General features: G+C 33.4%; 1 protein-coding gene across 1 annotated transcript in view; it reads right to left on the reverse strand.

The window, feature by feature from the left end:
* The window catches only part of LOC129942151 (uncharacterized), a 100596-nt gene that overhangs the window by 9273 nt on the left and 68389 nt on the right, over positions 1–22934 (reverse strand). The window contains exons 6-9 of the mRNA XM_056050963.1: positions 22600–22827; positions 22339–22477; positions 4999–5109; positions 4725–4903 (exon numbers count right to left, since the gene is read on the reverse strand). Of these exons, the coding sequence (XP_055906938.1) occupies positions 4725–4903; positions 4999–5109; positions 22339–22477; positions 22600–22827 (657 nt within the window). The remainder of the gene's footprint in view (positions 1–4724; positions 4904–4998; positions 5110–22338; positions 22478–22599; positions 22828–22934) is intronic.

Below are 22934 nucleotides of genomic sequence, written 5' to 3' on the forward strand. Positions count from 1 at the left end.
TCCTCTTTTTAGATAGATGCGGTCTGATACAGGATAGATTGGCAGTTCCGTTAATCTACCACGTCAGACGAAGAACCGTGGATAGGCGACTCCTGTACAATCGGGACGTCATGGCACAAGGCGGAGCAGAGCTCCTTCGGTTCAGTAGGGCTGTGTCCGAACGGGACCGAACTGATAGGGTGAAGCAGGAGAACCAGTTTTGGTGGCTTCAATCGGCACTTGATATTGGGTAGTCGGGATGGGGTTTTAAGCCTTGGCCGGCTTACATACTTGTTTTATGTTTAGGGTTTAGTTTTAAGTAGAATAGGCATGGTGGCACGAAAAAAAAAAAAATAAAAAAAAAAATAAAAAAACAAAAAAAAATAAAAAAAAAAAAAAAAACATTAAAAAACATTAAAAAAAAAAAAAAAAAATAAAAATAAAAAAAAAAAAAGACAACGAAATATGAAAAACAAAAATGTGAGATAGTTAGATTTGCTGCTGTGGTTGTTCTAGTTTTAAGTAGTTTATAGGTAGAATAGGTAGTTTAAGTTAGTTTTTAAGTTTTATTTAAGGACCTTATTTTAAGTAATTTGTAAGTAAAAATAAATAAAAAAAAGGTTATTGATATTAGTTTTTTCAAAATTTTCTAATAAAAACAAAACAAATAAGATTTAAGTTGAAGTAAAATAGATCATAAGGCCGAAAGGCATTAGTAATTAGTGTTATAGTTTAGCTTAGAGTGTCCGTATGGGACCATTAAGTTAGTTGTAAGTTATGGATAATTAGGCTAGTTTTATGAATTTTTGTCTAGCTTTAAGATAGGTTTAAGATTGAATAATAAAAATGAATTTGAAAAAAAAAAAAAAAGTACAGAGGACTGTCATGCCAGAGGTCTTGGGATCAATCCCTGAAACTGCTAATGACGGATCCAGACTTTGAATCAGGGCTTCCCTCATTTTAGTTTAACGATTATTTTAGAACACTCCCTACATGTAAAAGCATTCCCATTTTCCAACAGTTTTCTAAAAATGCCATACTTAAGAGCTAAATTACAATAGTTGAAAAAGGTTTTTGGTGCATTTCAGGCGCATGTTTTGAAACGTAGCTTTTTTCCAAAAATATTATGAAGCTGTTCTTGTTGGTTTTTCTATAAATGCGAACAACGCTACAAAAACATCGATTCCAAAACCCAGAAAAGGAGAAATTTTGCAGAAAAATGTGAAGAATTTTCTGCATTTTTGTACATATTTTTTTCGGACTCAATTTTCGGGATTTTGTAAGTACTAACCAGTCTGCTTATTCGTAGATTCGAGCTGAAGCTAGGTGAATAAATTCTAAGAAAATTACTGTCTTGCGTAAAGCTTTTGAAAATATTTTGAACTTAAAGGATTCGACAAGACTTAAATAAAATTAAAATACAAAATGTTCGGTTCTTGAATTTAAGCAAATAGGAGCTCTTGAGTCTTTTAAGTAAAAGAATTTACCTAAAAATTTAATTAAAACAAATTATGTAAACAAATAATGTGAAAATAATATTAAGTTCTCAAGAGATTCAAAGTTTTTAAACTCATTCTGTTTATCAATTAGACATTAGTTTCACGCAAGTTCCACTTTTGCCATTTTTGAGACATTTTTTATTCTTGAAATTCATGTTTTAATCTCAGTTCTAGAACATCCATTCCTTAACTTTTTACGATCTTAAAAGTTTTTATATTAAGTAAAAAATCAATTTTGTATGAAAAAAGATTCTGGGATGCGACCCTTACTGATAACTTCAAATCCCGTGTGTCGATTTGTAGAGTTGTCAGTTGAATTATTCTTTAAAGTTTTTAAATTACTAACAATATTTTTCATATAAAGAAATAGTTTGTTTGAAAATCTAGTTTTGTTAAATAGATTTTTAGTCGAAACAGATGTTTACAAACTTTAATAAAATTTCTTAAATTTTTATAAAATGGATAAATACAATTAATTTGAGAGATATCAAGAACCGATAAAAAAAAAACAGACTGTTGGATTCAAAAAAAAATACTGAATATCGAAAACAATATTTTCTGTGAATTTAAAAAAAGTTTGAAAGCCCTTTTTGTATCTTTCTGCATTATTATCTGTATAACAAAATGTATTTGAAGTCGATATCTCTTCTGGTTCTTCAGCTATGGACGACGAACAAACGTCTCGAACGCACGGAAATACGGAACGTACGTACACACGCCAATACATAAATCCCTCTATAAATCTTTTATTTCTACTCTAAAGACCTTGAAACGTCGAGAAATGCCAAAATGTTCAATTCGACAAATCGGCCCATTACAAAAACAACATGATGATACAAAATCATATATTGATATAAAGTATTTTCTGGCTCTTTTCTTACGTATTTTTTTCCAAATTTTATAGTCTATTATTGGTATCATTATCAGTCTGCTGTCTAGTAGATTGGAGCTGATATTAGAGGACAAATTCTAAAAAATTACTGTTTGCGTGAAGGTTTTACAAATATTTTGATCCAAAAGGAGTCAAACAAAATTAGAAATTGTAGAGAGACAATTGTTGAAATTGAGAAAAAACTTCAGTGAGGCACTCGCAAAATACACGTTGCAGAATTTCTTTTCAATTCAGTTCTCGAAAGATCCAAATCATTAAATTAATAGATACGAAACATTAGTTATATTTTTCAATTAGCCAATAATTTAACGGAAGTGTCACTTTTGCCATTTTTGGGACATTAATATTTTTAAAAATTCGTGTTTAAATCTTAGTTCAAAGCATCAAAAGCAAATTAACTACAACAATTTCTTTAATTTTTTAAGATCTTAAAAGTTGTTGTATTAAATAGAAATTCAATTTTGAAAGCAATAAGTACTTAAAGAATTAAAAAACAACTTTCTATTAAATGAGTCATCGCTTACTCAAAGTTTCTTCTTTTATTAAGAACCTGAATATTTGCTCTTTCTCTCAGAAAAAATCGTATGAAAATAATTTAAAGCCTTACCAAAGTTCTTCCAAATTCTAAATTGTGTAAAAACAAAGATTTTAGTTATTTTTGTTCGAATTCAAAACTTTCTTCCCATCATGACCCCTACCTAGGACCCACCCCCTTGGATCCACCATTGGCCTTTGCAACCTAAAGTTTTTTTCACGGGTACTTCCCTTGCGAGGGATTGACCAATACTAGAAGAGTTATTCTTGTCATGAAAAGAGATTACTAAAATTAGCCGTTTGGATTCGACTTAAAAACTGTAGGTCCCTTCAATCCCTGAAATGACTTGTACTCAGGAATGGTTGAGAGTTGTAAGTCACTAGGACCTTGTTCAAATTATGTTATGCATTGAGCTTTCGGGTGCAAAATTACGTTAAGTTTTGAAGAAATCCGGAACGCTTTCATTGATTTTCGACAATGTCGAATTTTTGGCAATGTAAACTTTGCATATTGGAAGCTAAATAGTTTCCTCTATGCGTTCCCCTTGTGGATAATAGGTGACACATTAAGGTAAGCAGACATTAATGAGTTTTTAAAGCATTCAATTCTATGTGGTTAATATTACCCTATAGCAATATTTATAAGATTTAATGAGCTAATCAAACTCGGCCATAGACACGAAAAGCTCAGGGTACTTTCGTTGGCGAAAGAGTTATCGGTCTAAATCCCATGTCCATCATGTTCTTTCTTCTATACACAAAGAAAAACATAAATCAAGACTAGAAAAATTAAGATGGGTGTTCCTTCTTTTGCTGTTGACTTGAATACAGCCTTTTCGAGAAGACCTTCCTTATTTTTCAAAAAAAAATTTAAACAACGTTTTTTATTACAAAACTTTATCGTTCAATATTTTTAAAATTAACAAAACAGCAAAGAATAAAAAAAAATCTTTGTTTTTATTTATTTGTTTTTATCTTAAAACATTGCAGCTAACTTTTAAGTCGAATACATACAACGATTTGGTCTTTAAAGATTTTTCCAAATGAAATTTTGTTTTATGAATTTATTATAACACATAAAAAAGATTTTCAGAAAGAGAAAATATTCTCCGAAAAAAATTAATAGACCTATAAAGTTCTCAGAATTAATCTACCCATAAGAACCAGAACCAGAAAATGGTTAACCGAAATATTAATGTACAATCCACAACCAGCCTTTACAAGCATAAAATCCGTTCTCAAATAAAATTCATCCTTTAACAAAATATTTGCCAAAAAAAACTTTTAAAAAGTTATGTGTGGCTGCATTTAATAAATTTAAGCCCACGTGCGTCGTCGTCGTGTAGATGCTTAACAATACTTAACCCGTATTGATAGGTAAGGTACCCTAAACTTCTTCAACAAATCTAATAGCTGAATAAATATTATTTCACTCCTTGGCTTTTATATTCAATTCATCCCATTATCAGATCTGATTCCACCTGGTTTGCTTATAACCAATTTATTTTATGCGTTATTGTTAAGGAATTTGCAGGAAATTCATCCATTCACGAAAAACCAATTTTCATCCTCTAGTTGACCTTGGCCTTCGGCTTCGCTTTAGGTACGACGACGCGACGAAACAACGACGACGGACGGTAGGAAGATTCGTTTATCCAACCAAAAGACTTTTTGATTACTTCACCACCACCGTTCATCGTCGCCGACCGCCGCCACCGTCTTAATGAAAAACAGTACAGCTCAGTAACAGCTGATAGACGACGCACGATAATGGAGGAAGATGTTTTTTGATACAAGACAAATTCTTCGAAACCACTTACCGACTCAATTCGGCTGACAGGAAATTGCTATGTGGAGTGAAACGAGTTGGATTCTTGTACATGCTGCAAGTGAGCCGTTCCTTACAATGATTATCGACGAATCCAAGAGTCCCGAGAATCTTGTCAATCTTCTCCAGAATCGGAGAGTAGAATTCATCGTAATTCTTTGGCATGATGGGCTGAGTTGGAAAAAAAGGGAGAAAGAAAATTCATTTAATTTTAAAATGTTTTATGTGAATATTAATTTAATTTATTAATTCATTATTTAACTTACGGGTCCGCCTTGGACAAAAGGTTGTTTGCTGAGAATCTCTTGCTGTTGTGAAATAATTCGTTTTTCTGCTTCGATTCGCAACGCTTCCTTGACTTGGGCAGTTAATTCCGGCTGAAAACAGACACGAAAAATGATAATATTATTTTTGTTTAATTTTTGTACTACATTGAAATTTAAGTTCGTAGTGGAAAGTTAACATTTCTCATAAAATGATATTGGAAGAAATTGATTGATTTTACGGTAATTAATAAAATGGAATTTAATGAATTGAGATTTTTTAAATTGAAGTTTATTCTGTTTGCATGGGAGCTTTCTGGAAAAATGAAGTCCAACCACCGTAAATGGTATGAAAAATGAATTTTATAGCGATCGTTTTCTTAAAAGAAAATCGCTGCGCCTATGTCACAAGCATAATTTTTTCGTGGAAGAAGGTGTTTCTTGAAGCATATGAGAGTTTTTAATATTAATTTACTTTGTTAACAAAACTATTCGAAAATGTATTTCATTGCTGGAGAAAGTTTCGGCTTAACATGAGTTCCATCCCGATTCAAAATTTCGATAGTAAATATATTTGAATAACTTTGAAACGCATCTGGTTTGTCAAGTAAGTCCTGATGCTAATTTTGTGAAAGGCCTTCTCATGGATCAAACTTTTGACTAAAAGCGAACATTATTCAAATAACTCATTTGTCTAATTCTTTTTTAATGGTCACCTCAAAAGCAAAGGAGATCTATCTGAAATTCGAAGTTCACCGGTCTTAACTTCACCACGTCTTCGATTTATCAAAGGTTCGCTTTGAGGCGAGTACTCGTTTTGGTATTTATTATGAAGACCTTATACTGAATGCCTTTGTTGATCATTGTTTTTATTGTATAATTAAAAGTTTATTAAAATAATATATTTCAATCGTCAAACGTTTTAAATAATTGGAAAGTAAGACATTTTTGGAGCCTCTTCTTTCCCAAACTTACTTTTTTATCATAAAATAAAAATTCTTCAGTTTCGCAATAAAAATGATTTAAAAATTCTTCTAATGTCTTGAATCTTGAGTGATTATAATTAATTTGTTAGTCGATAAACACATGTTTTTTTTTATTATTGTGCAAACTGTGAAGAAGCTCTAGAGATTGATGCACGCAACATTGCGTCTTCTCTTCCACATCAGTTTTCAACGATTCAGTGAACTTGCACTTCAACTTCAAACCATCTAACTAAGTTTTCTTCATTAAATTCGAGACGAAGATGACTATCTATTATTTTTATTACATTTTAGTCTGTCTTATTTGTTTTTTGGTTTCTAACAGGGTTCGGATGGATGGAAATTTAGTTGAGTTAGGTATTTTTATTATTTACAAAATTTGCAGATTTAATACATTGAAACTATTTCAAGGAGACCGATTAGAAATGCTCAAAATTTGTTTTAATTCTAATCGTGTATCTCTTATCAAATTCAATACCAAAATAATTAATGTTCATGTTAAATTTGACGTAGGTAGGTTGGATGAGGGGGACATCTTTTTGATTTTTCTGTATTTTGAAAGTTTTCCAAGAGTTTTTTTGTAGGTAGCTCTTAAGTTGATGTTCAGATTGCTCTAGTAATTTTATAGATAGTTCTTAAATTTTAAAAAGAAAATAACAGACTATTTTTCCTGGGACCTTTAGCACCTATGGCATGCTAGAGGTTTGTGCTTCCTAAAGTTTTTCTTTTCCAAAAAAGTTTTTTTTTTGAAAAATTCTCCAACAGTAATTTTTGTCATGAAATGTGCTTTCTCAAATTAGCTGTTCGGATTTGGCATAAAAACTGTAGGTCCCCCCCATTCCTGAAATGACTTGCATACAGGAATGGTTGAGAAGTGTCACCAGGCCCTAGTTCTCTATGAACTATTGGGCCATTAAAATTATGATATAAACATGATAGAGAAGTCGAAAAGTGGGTCATCAGATTCCGACCACGTGAAATTATCGAAGATGCCAAGAGTTAGAAGTTCGTGATATGTTTGTGGGTCAACCAAAAATATAACGTTTTCATTTATATTGATACTAGCGGACCCGACAGACGTTGTCCTGTCTACACGTCTTTAATTTGAAAATTTCAAATTTTTTTAATAAGCTAAAACATTCTGGACCATTTTGATGAAAATTATTATTCAAATGTTATGACAATTTCTAACGTCATTACATATAAATTTATTACAATTAGACTAATCGATAGCGTGTGAGTATGTGTAATGAAATCTTCAACTTGTTTTAATTAAAGGTAAAAAAGCTTACACTCAAACTATTTCATTTAAAAAATGTATTTTTTTATCTACAAAAACTTAATTTATCGTAATGCCATTGGATGTACAATATTTTTGGTTAAACCCTGAGGTGTATAAATAAATAAATTCGATGGTTTTCCAACTCTGGAACACGCAACATATAATTGGCCGTGAGAAATAATGGGTTTTCTAAATCTAAGCCACAAATTGTCATTGTTTGGCCTTGTGACTTATTTATAGTCATAGCATATGCCAAGCGGATTAGAAATTGTAAAAGTTTGTATGGTATAGGCGAATCTGAAGGAATCATTGGGATCCGTGGTAAAAGTTCAACTTCACCTTGAAATTTTCCGCTCAAAAAAGTGGCTTCAAGAATGTTGCCCATGATTTTTGGTACAACTAATCGCGTGCCATTACACAGTTTTGGGGCAGTTAAATTTCGAAGCAAAATTATTTCAGTCGCTAATTATGTGGAGGCATTCCAAGTAAATCTAGTGAATTTAGAAACTCTACAGGATAGTTGACAACTTCCTCACAACAGTGTCAATCGATTTAAATGTAATTTCATCACCAGGCAATGACTGTTGAATTTTAAAATTGATGGCGTCAACATCTAAATTTTTTGCTGTTAAAATAGCTCGCTCTCGCAGCCATTCATGATTGGTATAATTATGTCTTAAATCTAGAAAGATACTTGTTATTAACTCATCTTTGGTAGCCACCATGTTGCAAAAATTCTCTGGAAGTCGAATATATTGTGTATCTTCATACAATTGAATTTTACCGTTGCCAATGTCTAACAATTGTTCAGAGAATCCTGACGCTAATGGATCATTTTGAAGTCGAACGCGCATATTAATAGTAAGGCATAATTAAGTGACACTTGGCCATAGTTTATTACGTCTGCATATGTCGCGCGTGCAGCAGTAGAGCACCTCCGATAAGCCAAGCATTATTTTTGATATCTTTCAGGGACCTGTCGAGAGCTTCAAGCGAATGCTTGTGGGCCATTGTACATTCATCCCAGATAATAATTTTACATTTTCTCAAAACTTCAGCCATGCCTGAATGCTTCTTTATGTTAAACATTGCTTCGGGATTTGTATGAACGTTCAAAGGTAATTTAAGTGCTGAATGCGCAGTCCGTCCACCATCAAGTAACGTTGCTGCAACGTCTGATAAATGCAATATGATTTTGAGATCGAATCCCCTCAAGTATCAGTGCGATAAGAAATGTTTTACCAGTGCCACCTGGAGCGTCTAAAAAAAAGAATCCACCTTCTTGTGCTGCAATTGAAACGTTAATTTGATCATATACATTTCGTTGTTCAGCAGTAAGCAATTTTTCATTTTTCGCAACAAAAGTAGCCAAAGAAGTCTTATGAACTGGTGTTCACGTTGAACATCGCTGTTGATGATGTCTACTGCTGGGCGATTCGGCGCTGGCATTCCAAAATGGATGAGCGGCATGTTTGAAACAAGAATACAAATATCCTCAATCATTATTAATGGCTCGTTGTATATTTCGGCGGAGTAATTCTAGTCCGATGCAAAATATCCTTACTCATTGAGTCTTCATATTTGACGGAAAACACGTTGTATTGAAAATAATTGACGAATTTGTTGTGGAGATGAGCTCAGTGCTGCATCTGCAAGTGTGAGATCCCAATGGTTATCATCCTCCAATAAATGTAACTCACGACACGCATCGAAGAAAGAGTCGTATGATCCAATGTAAAACATTCCAAAATCAACAACTACTAATAAATTAAAAATTAATTTAAAAAACATTGTCCAGCGAACAAAATTGTGAATCTTAACCATTCTCAGATCCCCTTGAACACACACAAATAATTCCATCAAAATCGGTCCAGTCGTTTAAGAGAAGTTCAGTGACATACACACTCACAGAAGAATTATATATATTAAGATAGTAAAAAAAACATCTTTGTCTGCATCCGATGTTATTATCTGTAAAACAAAATTAATTTGAAGTCGATATCTTTGTGGGTTCTTGAGATATGGAAAAATGGTATCCCAAACGTACGTACAGGAATACAGTCATCTCTCTAAAAATCTTTGATTCAGATTGGGAAACTTCGACAAATCGCTCAAGAAATGGGAACAGCGGATGATCAATTTTCGAATAAAATCATCTTGAGTCATGAGTTAATGGACTGGCGGCATCAACGGGCTGTATTTTTTTTTTAAAGTTACTATAAATTTGATTCTCTATCATGAGTCGATAACGAACTGGAACTTTGAATGGGTCGAATTGGAAGATATGGTTGCGGGCCACTTGCTACAAAGTTAACGAAACAATGTGATTTAACAACCTTGGACTTCTTTCATTAGTGCTTTTCTGAAAGAGAAGGTTTACGTCGATAATCCAGCAACAATTTAAGAGCTAAGGAATGAGATAATTCGGCATTTTAACGGCATAAGTAATAAGTGTTTTATTCAAAATCAACATTGGCCGTTAAAATAAAACATCTTTTTTGCTTGAGGTTATACCCTCAAGTTTGAAGATTCCAATACTTTTTGCTGTATGCAATTTTAAGATTCCGAACCCTGTTGCTTTTTCTTTACTTATTTTATTTTTTTGTAAACCATAACGAGGATAGTGAGTGTGTTTGCTATGCTTTCAAGTTCCTCCAACCTCCACCAAGCACACTCCATATGCGAGAAAATGCACGCGTTTATCTGACACACTTTCGCTAGTTTTGCGGTTTGGTTGGGTGATTTGCTTGTCGCCGTCAACATCGCAACGTTCGTGCGTCGTATCGCTTCGTTGTTGTCGCTATTCCGAGAATAGTAGCTGTTATTTTGTTAACTATTGATATGGGTTGGGTTGAGTTGAGTTAAAATATAGGTATCATAAATAGGTAGGTAGGTACTACACATGTTATGATGGCGGTATCTAGATAAGTAATAAATTATAATAAGGTTTTGATGAAAATAATAGCTTTTCAGATAAACACGTAGCTGTTTATAAAACGAAGTCAAGTCAGTAGTGATGCAGTTTTGCAAATTTTTTCTTTCTCTTTGTTCCATAAGTAATAGGTTAGGTACGTTGACTCTACAATTAAATTGTTTATTGCTAAATTACTCTCGGTTTTACGTTTTATGAATCAATTATGCGAATATAATGAAGGTTACAAAGTTCAAGGATTTTTGAATTTGAATTTTTCTTCCTAGGAATCTGTGCAAACCTTTAAACCAAATTCCTTAAGAATAAAACGACCAATTAACCGTTTTTTCCATCCCTGACAACATTACTCGCACAGCAATAGTTGAGAGTTGTCAGTCACTAGGCCCTAGTTCTCAAACGGACTGTTGCGTCACAAAATTTATTTTTTATAAGCGTTGTTTTATGGTACCTTTGTATGCATATTCTTTAATAAATAGTCTCGTCTAGTCTATTAATCTTTAAGTTCGTGTTGATGAAAGCCTTAAGCTTTGATTTCTGTGGCTACATATAAGGACAGCATAAGTCATAACGCACGCTGAAAACAAAAGTGGCATACAAAATTGTGCATTTTGAGGTTAGAGCGGCATCTAAAAAATAAAAATAAATTGGGTGGCGCAACAGTCCTTTGAGAACCAGGGCCTAGTGACTTACAACTCTCAGCCATTCCTGTGTGCGAGTAATGTTGTCAGGAATGGAGGGGACCTACAGTTTATATGCCGAATCCGAACGGCTAATTTGAGAAAGCACTTTTTCATGACAAGAGTTACTCTTGGAGAATTTGTCAATTCCTCGCAAGAGGCAGTACCCGTGAAAAGACTTTAGATAGCATAGGCAGGGATCGAACCCAAGACCTCTGGCATGACAGTCCAACGCACTAACCATCATGCCACGGGTACTACCTCGTCTAATATCCACAGGAGGTCGCTAGTGTCACTTTTTTATTCGTGACAAAAGTGAATTCATAAATGTCATAATCCGTTTAGTGTCAGTTTTCTTTTTAAAAAAACAGTGATTTAATGTTCTGTTATTTAACAGACACTTTTGGTTTAAAGCCACTCTTTAATTTTTTTTTTTCTTACTTGAAAAAAATATTTGTTTCATAACAGTCATTTTTTGTTTAGTGTCGTTGTTACAGTAATAAAATATTTTTTTATTTATAAATACGGAAGTGATACATTGGCATCTTACGTTTACAGACATTTTATAATGAAAATTCAGTTAGGTAGGTACTTTTTAATGTTCACAATGTGCCTTTTTTGATAAGTGTCATTCTTTTATTTAAAATATATAAAATATTTTGCTTAGTTTCTGTTATGTTATGTAAAGTTAGGTATTATTAGTAGGTAGGTGGGAGTAAACATTCATCAAATAAAATTAATTATTTAATTTCTTGTTTGTTTAAGGTACATAATTAACATGGAAAATTCTCGAGCCAAAAGAAATTTTATAACTGGCTTTAAAACAAAAAAAAAAATAAGGGAAAATGTTACGTCCCAAACTTATCCTGGCATTGATTCTGAATGTAAAACACCACTCTTAGAAAAGACACTATCAACTTTTAATATTCTGAAGAATCAAACAACACCCACGATTTGTTCCAGCATGATCACTTCTGAAGATGATGGTGATTTTTCACCCGCATCTGATGATGATACGCCGTACTTGCCACCAAAAATTAGAAGCCGTCTTCTTCCACCAGCTCATCTTCAACTGAAAGCCAAACAACGAGTCCAGCAATTCAAAATGCCAACGATTTCCAAAGAAGAATGTGAAATAATGTTGGCAGGTAGAAGCAACAATAACTTAGAACAGCTTTTACTCGTAGGTACCTGAAACTGATGAACAAAACGTGGTAGAAGAATTTACAGCATCAGTTGATAGGTCTTATGAGCAAGTTTTGGGCAATAATTTGACTGCCAATATTTCTCATGCTAATCACGAGAATCAACAAACTGATGCAGGGACAGCTAAAATCACAAAAAAGAAGGTCAAGAAATTGGGAACTGCTAAGACTACGAAAATATTAAGGAATTGTGGAAAACAATATGTTTCGGTCTCTATTTCAGAAAAACAGTTTCCTGCAAAACATCTCAAGCAACCATGTAGAAACAAATGTAAATTATAATGCTCCGTAAACATTTGCGATGAGTCCCGAAAAATAATATTTGGTTCTTATTGGAATATGGGTTCACTGCTGCTCCAGAGAGAGTATGTCGCCAGGAGCATGGAAGAACTACATCCGAAATATCAATACAAGAAAGTTGATTCTAACAGGAAAATTAAAAATGCCTTTTACTTTGATGTAAACGGCGTTAAAACAAGAGTGTGCAAAGTTTTTTTAATAACACTCTAAATATTACTGGCAGATTTATGAGGACAGTGCTGGAGAAGAAGTGCAGTAATACGGAAATATTGGAAGGAGAAAAAAGAAGTAAGCATAACAAACACAAAATGGTATCAGATATCTTGAAGGAAGGAGTAAAATCACACATCGACAGTATTCCTCGTATTGAAAGCCACTATTTAAGAAAACAAACCACCAGAGAATTCATAGATGGAGGAAAAACTCTATTCGATCTGTATACAGATTAAAAACAGATGTGTACCCAAGAAGGACTGCCTTGTTTTATGACACAGGTATCGAAAAATATTCAACGAAGAATTCAATATTAGTTTCTTCAAACCGAAGAAAGACAAGTGCGAACTGTGTGAAAAAATACAGACTTTCCGAAGGTTCCCAAAAGGAAGCTCTGAGAGTAGAGTTTGACTGCCACCAACAAGAAAAAGAAAAAAGTCGGCTTGAAAAAAACAACGACAAGGAAAAGATATGGGACCAGTTTTTAAGTAACATGTTACGACTTACAGGCGGTTATGACAGTGCCAAACGGAGATGTTTCAACTTTTTATTATAAATCTAAAATAAACTGCTTAAACTTGACTATCACTGAACTACAATCTAATAAAACTGAGTGCTACTTTTGGGATGAATCTCAAGGTTATCTTGGAGCAAACGAAAAAGGCAGCTGTGTTCTAAAGTCCTTGCAAAAAAAATCTATGGCTAACGAAGATCTGGATGTAGTATTTTATTCCGATAATTGTTGTGGCCAGCAAAATAACCAGTTTGTAATTAGAATGTTAGCCTATGCAGTTACAAACTTAAAAATTAAATCTATAACGCATAAATTCTTGATCTGTGGCCATACTCAAAATGAAGAAGATGCAGCGCACTTCATGATCGAGAAAGAAGTGAAAAAATGCCTTAAGCCAGGACCAATTTACGTTCCTTCACAATACGTTTCTGCAATTCGAAATGCCAAAAAACGTAGAACACCATTTACAGTAAATGAACTGGGTTACGTAGACTTCATTGACATAAAAAAACTTCCAGTGCCAAGCTTAACAAAGGTGTTGAGGGTGAAACCGTAAAGTTAGTAGATATTAAAGTCTTAAAAATTGAAAAAAAAATCACATGATACATACAACAAAGACATTTAAATTTTCTATAAAACATCTTACTTCGATGACTTCAAAGAGCTTAATCTGACTAAGAGAACAGCCACTACCAGAAATGACCGTACTCAATCGTTGGCATGGTTATACCACCGTAAATTGGATATAGCAGAAAGGAAGAAGCACGATGTGAGCAGTCTTGTGAATGCTGGATTGATACCAAGTTACTACAAATCTTACTATGATAGTATTTTCAATTAATTGCATTTTGATCTCTCCAGATTTTGAATACTTTTTGTTTGTTTTTCAGATTTTTTAATGAATATTTAATTTGTTATTTTTTTTTTAATTAATTTTTAAGTTCCTTTTTGTTAAACTGAATATTTTCACTGTTGAATAGACAAAAACTATTACCTACATACATAATATTTCTTTAAAATCTGAGTAATTAAACGGCTTTATAAGAAAATAATAAGAGTAATATATAAATAAAAAAGGGGCACTATACAAAACTTTTTCAAAATTAATTTCTTTCTTTAAACCCATAATTTGTTTGTAATCTTAAAATTACATATTATAAAAAGATAGTAATACTACATTTTGTCAAAGTAATAAAGCAATTCAATATTTTTTCTTAGAGCTATCGACAATTGAAGTAAGTCCAAATCTTTAAACGTCCATATTCGAAAACTATGTTTTTTGTTTAGTGACACTTTTGTTTTCAACGTGCGAAAGTCCATTTATGTATGTAGTTTTTTAGGAGACCCATTTGAAATTTAATGCTTTGTTCGTTATGTAATTTTTAAAATTTTTTTTGACGTAGTTTTTTCGGGCTTAATTTTCGGAAGTCTATTATTACTAAAGCTATCAGTCTGCTTACTCGTATTTTGTACTTAAAGGAGTCAAAAAAACTCCTAAGTACATAGTTTCTCTTAAAAATTTAGTTAAAACAAATTAAGGTAAACGAATAAGTTGGGAAGAAACGTTTGTGTAGCAATTACAAATTACACGTTTCAGAATCTCTTTTCACTTCAAATCTCAAGAGATTCAAAGCTTTTATATTTTTTTTGGGACATTTATATTCATAAAATTCGTGTTTAAATTTCAGTTCTAGAGCATCCAAAGCAAATTCACTTCAAAGGTAGATTTATTTAATTTTTTAAGATCTTTTGTATTCAACAGAAAATCTATTTTGAAAGAAATTAAATTCACGACTTGGTCGCTAGAATATGCTTATGTCTTCTAAAAAGTCTGTTTAAAAATATTTCCTATATTGTAGTACCCGTAGCATGATGGTCAGTGGGTTGGACTGTCATGCAATGGGTCTTGGGTTCAATCCATTCCTGTGCCACCTTAATTAAAAAAAAAATACCGGGTACTGCCTCTTTCGAGGAATTGACAAATTCTCCTAGAGTAATTCTTGTCATGAAAAAGTGCTTTCGGATTCGGCCTAAAATTGTAATTCCCTTCCATTCCTGACAACAGTACTTGAACACAGGAATGGTTGAGAGTTATAAGTCACTAGGCCCTGGTTCACAACGGACTGTTGCCCACCCAATTTATTTATTTATATTTTAAGATTTAAAAATGTAACTTATTTTTTTCAAAAATCATTTTAAATTTAAAATTTTGTCTCACAAATATTTTTTGTAAACACTAAATAAAGTGCTTATAAATATAATAAAACTAATATTTTTTTTTTTAAATAAAAAAAATGTTTGATCATCAACAATCATCATCAATTTGTTCATCGACATGAGCTTGCTCAGAAAAAGAAGATTATTGAAATTGGTCCATTAGTTCTTGAGAAACCTTAAACAAATAAGGTTTTATGAGAGATATCCTTCAGAAGAAATACCAAAATATGTTTTCCTTGTAGAAAGATGCCAAATTAAGAACACAAAATATAGAGAAAGTTTTTAAGAAGCTGAATATTTGCTCATTTCCTTAGAAACAAATTTTATGAATATAATTTAAAGCATTACTAAAGTTTTTTTCAAATTCTAAATTGAGTGAAAACAAAAATTTGAGTTGTTTTTGGCAGCAAACAGCTTTTTGGTGAATATCATTAAATTACTGACAAATCTTTAAAAGAAATCTTTACTTATACAACTTAACTGAATAAGCTGTATGGCTCACATGACCCCCCCTGGATCGTCCATTGGTTAAAAGTTGATGAATTTGTGCTGTTTTTGGAATAGGGGCTGAATATCCGATTCATATTATGTTCTTGGTCCAGTCTTTACTTAAAAGTAGTACTTTTAGCAACAAAGTTTAAGGAAACATAAACTTTGTTTTCATATACAAAAAATTAATAATTCAAAATATAATGGGGGTCATGTCCTTTAACATAATACGATTAGTTTTGAATTGAAGGGAATTCCTTCGAAAAAAAGCAAACAAATTAACTCCCAGGGGGGGGGGTCATGACCCCTACAATCCGCCATTGGAGATGATATTATTTGAAAAATATATACTAATTCTATAAATAGGAAAGTCAATTTGTTTGATTGTTTGTCCGTTCTTCACGTCGCAATGGAGCAGTATTATAACATGATTTCTTGTGTGGAGGTAATTATAAGGCTGTAGAGTGTTTATGCTTTTTACCGCTGTAAAATATATCGTTCACAGCTCGTGCAGCCTCCTTTTAGACCAACAAAGTAAAATTAAAACTAGGAAATGGGCTAATAAATCCCGATTACAAAAGTACCAAATGAAAATCCACCAGATGGACATTATTTCAACATTCCATCGAAAAAGTCAACTAAGACATTTGTGTGGAAAAACCTGTGCTGTAGGAAGAAATTTTGAAGAAAATGTCGGATAGAGCAAAACGATACAAATTTACTACAGAAAATTACCAAAATGCCACATCACCTTTAAGAAAATGGCAACAAGGTATGTTACTCGTACTCTGGCCTACACTGGATTTAAAACGTTCAAGGTTTTTGCTCTCTCTAAGCAGATCGCATATAAGCTCGATAATAGGTGTCATAACCGGACATTGTCTAATAGGAAAGCACACCACAAGACTAGGCGTATTCTCGAATGACTTTTGCAAAAGCTGTATGGACGAGAAAGAGGAAGAAACGGTTCTTCATCTTCTCTGCACATGCCCTGCTCTAGCTCGAAAACGCAAGAATTACCTGGGGGAATTCTTCTTTAACGATCTAAACGATCTTAATCATATCGGTATAATCAGCCTCTCACGTTTCGTAAGGGACTCAAGCTGGTTCCATTGAGCTTAGGAGGAAGCCTCAAGATTCATGTGGTATCACAATGGGCCATTAAACTGGCCTAAGTGTGTCCGTTTACATCTTGGATAGCCACTACAACCTAACCTAACCTATGTTACTGGTAGCTTTTTATGAGTTACAAAAAATATGCATATATATATTATATATATATACTACTAGCCAATGTTATAAAATATTTCTTACTATATTTTAATTTTTTCAAGTAATCGAGCTATGGTAAGCAATATTAAAGCTGAAATATCCAAAAAATTTAACACCCGAGATTTAGGTGAAGCCAATTTTAATGTTTGGGATATACAAATCAAAAGATGTCACAAAAAATCCTGTCATAGCAAAGTGGATACATCATGCAGAGGTTTGAAAGATTGTAAGCCTGTAGCAACTCCTATGGCATCAGACTGTTAACTCTCTAAACAATGCGATGAATCTAAGAACCAACACTGTAATGTTCCTTATCGATTGCTAATCGGTGCTCTTTTGCATCTCGAAATTGCTCTTAGCCAACTAAACAATTGCTATAATCAAGAGTTAGTTAGATTGTAGTTATCGGGACATCTCAGTATCATCTTCAATACAACAAAGATGATACAGAAACATTGACATGATTTGTCGACACTGATTGTGAAAACTGTATAATAAATCGCCGATTCTACACAGGATCAGCGTTTTTCATCAGTGGAATATCTGTTTAATGGGAATCCCAAAAGCAGAAAACGGTCGCATTGTCTTCGAATGAGGCCGAATGTATGGCGGTTAGTGATGCAAGTAGCGAAACTGTTTTTCTTAGGAAGATTCTAAAGGAGTTAGGTTTTCACAACCTTTGCAAGATACAAATTTTTAATGACAATCAAGGCGCAGGGAAGCTGCCGAGAACCCCGTTTTTCTTACGCTCTCGAAACACATTGATATCAATTATCATTATATTCGAGAAGTTCTGAAGAGCTTGCCGATTTCACTGGAATATTTAAGAACGGAAAAGATATTTGCAGATATTTTCATCAAGGCTTTTCCAAGACTAAATCATGAGAATTTTTTATCCGAACGTGGACTTCATCACCTTAAGGGCACAATTCAATTTCATAGGGGTTTTGAATATAATCGATGTCTACCAAAATATCTCTTCATAATAAAATGAATCACAGGAACAATACTATAACTGTAATATTTTCTATTACATTATCATTCCTATTTTAAAATTCATTCTGTTATCAACTTAATTTCGTTTTTAATATCATTCTTATTTTTTTATTTTGCTATGAACTAACGCAAAAGTTTAGCTTTAACAAATAGAAATATTTTTTGAATTTTCGGTATTTTGTGCCCCAAGTTTTAAGAACGTGGGGATTTCTTTTATTTCTGAATTGAAAGACTGTTCTAATGTTTCTTTATCTTATTTAATCTCCCATTTATTATTGCAAATTATCTTTTAAATATGGAGATGTGAACAACGCTTAACAATCGCGAAAACGTTTTTCACATCAACTGGATTTTTTTTCAATTTATCAATCAATTTCATTTTGTGTTTTTGTGCGAAACATTCCTTACTGAAAATAATTTTGAAGCTATCGAGTGGACATTCGTTGACTATGATTTCAAGTGGATACCAGCAATCAGAAACAATATAAGAGGAAGAGCAAGTGAAGGCTGCTATCTTGGGTATAACTGTGTAGTCGAATCTCAGTCAACATTCCTCAAACTGATGTGTTCCGGCTTATTCTTGTTTGTCTGAACTGCAATCATTGGGATAGAGATTTTGCTCAGCTGCAAGAATTGGTGATGAGTGATGACATCCAAAACTCAATAATCATAGGTGACGTAAATGCCCGCGCAGCTTGGGAAGCAGGAATGATAAACAACAATGCAGGAATAACACGAAACTCAAAAGATAAAATCAGCAATGCAAGAGGCAACAAACTCATCGAGCTTTGTGAGGCATTCGGCTTTAAAATTTTGGATGGTACAAGTTTCGGAGACAAGGAGGGCAACTTCACCTACATTGCAATACAAGGCTCATCTGTAATTGATCTTTGTCTCACTAATGGTGGATGGAACTCGTACATTACGAACTTCGAGGTAGGAGAAGCACTTCATTCAGATCATCAGCCTTTAATTTAAGAAATTGGAGTTGAAAATATAGAACTATAGAATGTTGCAATAAGAAGAAAATCTATTGTGAAGAAAAAGCGAGAAACCTCGTAAATTGCACAAATTCAGCAGAGTTTTGGAATGTACTGCGTAACATTAATGGAACGAGACTCACCATAAGCAAAAACTTAAATTCATCTTAATTTTGCTCTCACTCAAAATCCACAAAGCTGTATATACTCCATTCAATTTGCTTCTCCCTACTTTGAAGACGACATACTGATTGCACCAGTAACAGCGACAGAAACGAATACTACGATCAAAGATCTGGAAAATAGCAAAGCCGATCCAGGGTTGGATCGCATTCCGGGTGAATTCTATAAGTTCGGCTCTGTAGAGCTCATACAAACAGTAACAAACTTAAGCAATGACATCCTTAAGAAGGGCAATATGCCTCGAGATTTCAAGAAAGCTTTGATATTCCCAATCTAAAAAAGGGTTCCAAATCCGATCGAAACAACAATTTGTACGCCTATTTCACAACGGCGCCTTACATCTTGGATCAACCACAACAATACGCTCAAAGAATTCTAAGCGGGATTTAGAACGGGATACTCAACTGTCGACCACATTTTTGTACTTGGCAATATAGCTGAATCTTTTGCAGCGCAGGGAAAGAAATTCTACGCGTTCTTTGTGGATTTCAAGGCTGCATTTGACGCAGTCTATAGAAGATCGTTGATGTACAAATTGTAGGTACTGCAAGGGAATGTCTCACAAATTTGGAAGAGTTATAGAAAATCAGCTGGAAGATACATGGGCTGCTGACTGGGATGGTGAAGTAGTATCAGAATGATTTTAAACAAAAATTGGAGTGACGCAAGGTTGTACTCTAAGCCCTTTGCTGTTTTCGCTATTTATCGACGATGTTATGGACATCCTGCCTTGTGGAATTGAAGTCAGCAGTACTACTATCAAAGCACTTCTGTTTGCAGATGATATAGTGAATCTAGCTCATTCACCGGAAACTCTACAACTGATGATCAACCGATTATGCGAATACTGTGCCAAATGGAACCTACTGGTCAACCAAGAGAAGTCGAAGATCATGACCTTGAATAGAGGGAGAGGCAGCCTACAAACAAATGAGAAGTGGCACTAAAATAACGAAAGACTTGAAGTTGTCAACGAATACAAGTACCTTGGAGTGATCTTCACCTGCAATTTAAAAATGGAAAACCACTTAAAAGATAAGCTTGCAGAGACAAAAACTGCAATAAACTTAACTTGGAAGATGTTTTTCTCCAACAAATTTAATATCTAAACCATAGCACGAAATTTAAAGTTTTTGAATCTGTTGCAGAATGAATCATGCTTTACGCAGCGCAAGTATGGGGAGGTCAGCAATATGATGAAGTTGAAAAACTTTTACTCTTCTACTTAAAACGCATGTTCAGACTACCATCGAACACATCAAACTATACGTTGAACCTCAGTACAGTATGATTACATTATAAAGGTCTTAAACATGGATGAAGGTCGACTTCATAAGAAGATCATGATGATAACAGTGAGCAGAAAAATTGGATGGTATGATGAGTGGCTGGATCATTCACGTTTGTGTAATTTCGATCTAAGCCTAGACCAAGAGCCTCCCAATAACTGGAAATAAAGACTCTACGAGATCATTTCCAACACAGATATAAACTGCATTAATAAGTATGAAAGTGAAGCAAGAGGATCCCTTCACAGATCGGTGTACAGTACTTTCAACTATAACCTTCAACATGCAAACTACTTCAGAGACGAACTAGGCGTAGAATCCATCTCAATAATGCTAAGGGCGAGGGTAGAACTTCTTCCGCTTAATTTTAGGCCACACCGAGATGACCTCCCAATATTGGGCAATATATGGAACACAGCACAAAGAGAAGACATATTTCATTTTATGGGTAGATGTCCGACTCTTCGTGAAACAAGGCGACATTTCTTCGGTAAAGATACGCTTTCAACAGAACAAGTTCGAAATATATCGAACGAATTGTCAGAAAAGCTATAACTTTTTTTGTAAAACAGCTCTAAGTTATAGAGATAGAATATTAAATGCCAGCTTCTAATATTTTGAGTAAATCATTAGTGATTCATTTTATTTTCAACATTTCTTATTTAAATTTAAAAATTGTTTATTAATTTTATAAACAACAGACGGCAAAGCCACGCCATAAAAATTTTGTAAATGTAAATTGTTATATTCTTATATTTTTAATAAATAAAATTATTTGAAACTAAAAAAACTCTAATCATCAACTGAGAATGTGACGATATTATGTTCATCGTATTTAGAAAATAACAGTTGCATCTGCATTGAAATTAGACTCAGTTGAGTTGACACAATATCTGAAGCCAACAGTACATGGCAAAGGAAGAAGGCGAAAGTAGTTTAAAGGAAGTGCACTTCTACTTCTATTTTCTACATCCTATTTTTAAAGTTATTTTTAAAAATGAATAAACGAACTCTATTCATTAATTGATCAAACCCTAAAATTTACATACGTTAAGACTTACACAAACTTTCCTAAAATATCAATGAATGAATAGCAAATAGTCCCTAACCATTCTAACATTGCCTATTTGCTAAATCTTAACTTAAACTCTAAGATGAACTTTACGTTTTATCATACAACGTGGGCATGAGAGTACACACACACTTGATGCTAAAAGATGACTGCAAACAAAAGCCAAGTTAACTTCGTTAGGCTTGAGAGCAGGTTGAGGTTAATATCTATACAGCTACACATAAAACATGAGTCGTTAGTTTTATGGGGGTTAAGACTCAGACGTTAATGACGTTTCACTCTTATGTAAATATTGACACTTTTCATCAACCAACTCTCAGAAATTTTACATACAAGTTAGGTCGAGCATCAATGAAGCTATATTATTCATTACTTTTGAAACAAATATCCCATTCATGTAAATATGACAAGCCGTCTCATTTCGTATATTAAAACGCTTTCTAAAACGTTGTCGGACTTAGAAATGAGACAACAAAAATTTAAGAAAAATAAACCCAAAACTAAGAATAATATTCGAAAGTGTTTGCTATGTTGATAGGTTGCCACTCTGTCTGATGTGCGAAAGTGCTAATTTCAATAATATTCATTTCGCGTGTTTCGAATGGCGATAGACCTTAGAGCAGATTGAGATTAGAGATTAAAGATACGCCATGTTGATGTTAATTGATGTTGGGTTAAGGTTTCGGTTTCTGTTGGTGTCATAAATAATTTCAATCTTTTTCAAGCTAAAGATACTTACCGTGATCTGTTTATTACGATTTGGGTCGTATTGTGCGGCAATTTGTGCCGCTGTCTGTGATGGAGATTGTTGGGCAACATTGGAACTTCGTTGTGGCACATAAACTGGGCCTTGTATTCGAACTTTACCCTGGACGAAGCTGTAATTATATATACATTTTTAAATATGAAAATAATCAAAATTTTGAGATGAAAGTGATTATGTTAAAAAATATTAAGAAAAGAGAAGATGAAAGTTGTTTTTGTTGGTAAGTTGTTGTACCTCTGAGATTGAGGGTCATTTGAGAAGGGGTGTGTATTAAAGTTTTGACTTTGACTAGTGGGCTGTTGTGATGATGGTGGGCGTTGTTGTTGTTGTTGGTATTGTTGTTTTAGCATCGGATCACTTGTTGTACCTAAGCCCCATGCGTGTAACTCATGTTCGTCTTCAGGTTTTGGCTTAAAATAGTTTCCGTCAACTTGGGCACTACGATTTATGTCGCTGATGTATCTGAAAATTGTATATGTGTGTTTTGATTATGTAACGTAAAAGGATAAGTTATAGAAAAAAGAATAAGTCAAAGAAAAATAAATACATAAATACAAAATAGAACTGTT

This window comes from Eupeodes corollae, chromosome 1, assembly GCF_945859685.1.
Source record: "Eupeodes corollae chromosome 1, idEupCoro1.1, whole genome shotgun sequence".
Taxonomy (NCBI): Eukaryota; Metazoa; Arthropoda; class Insecta; order Diptera; family Syrphidae; genus Eupeodes; species Eupeodes corollae.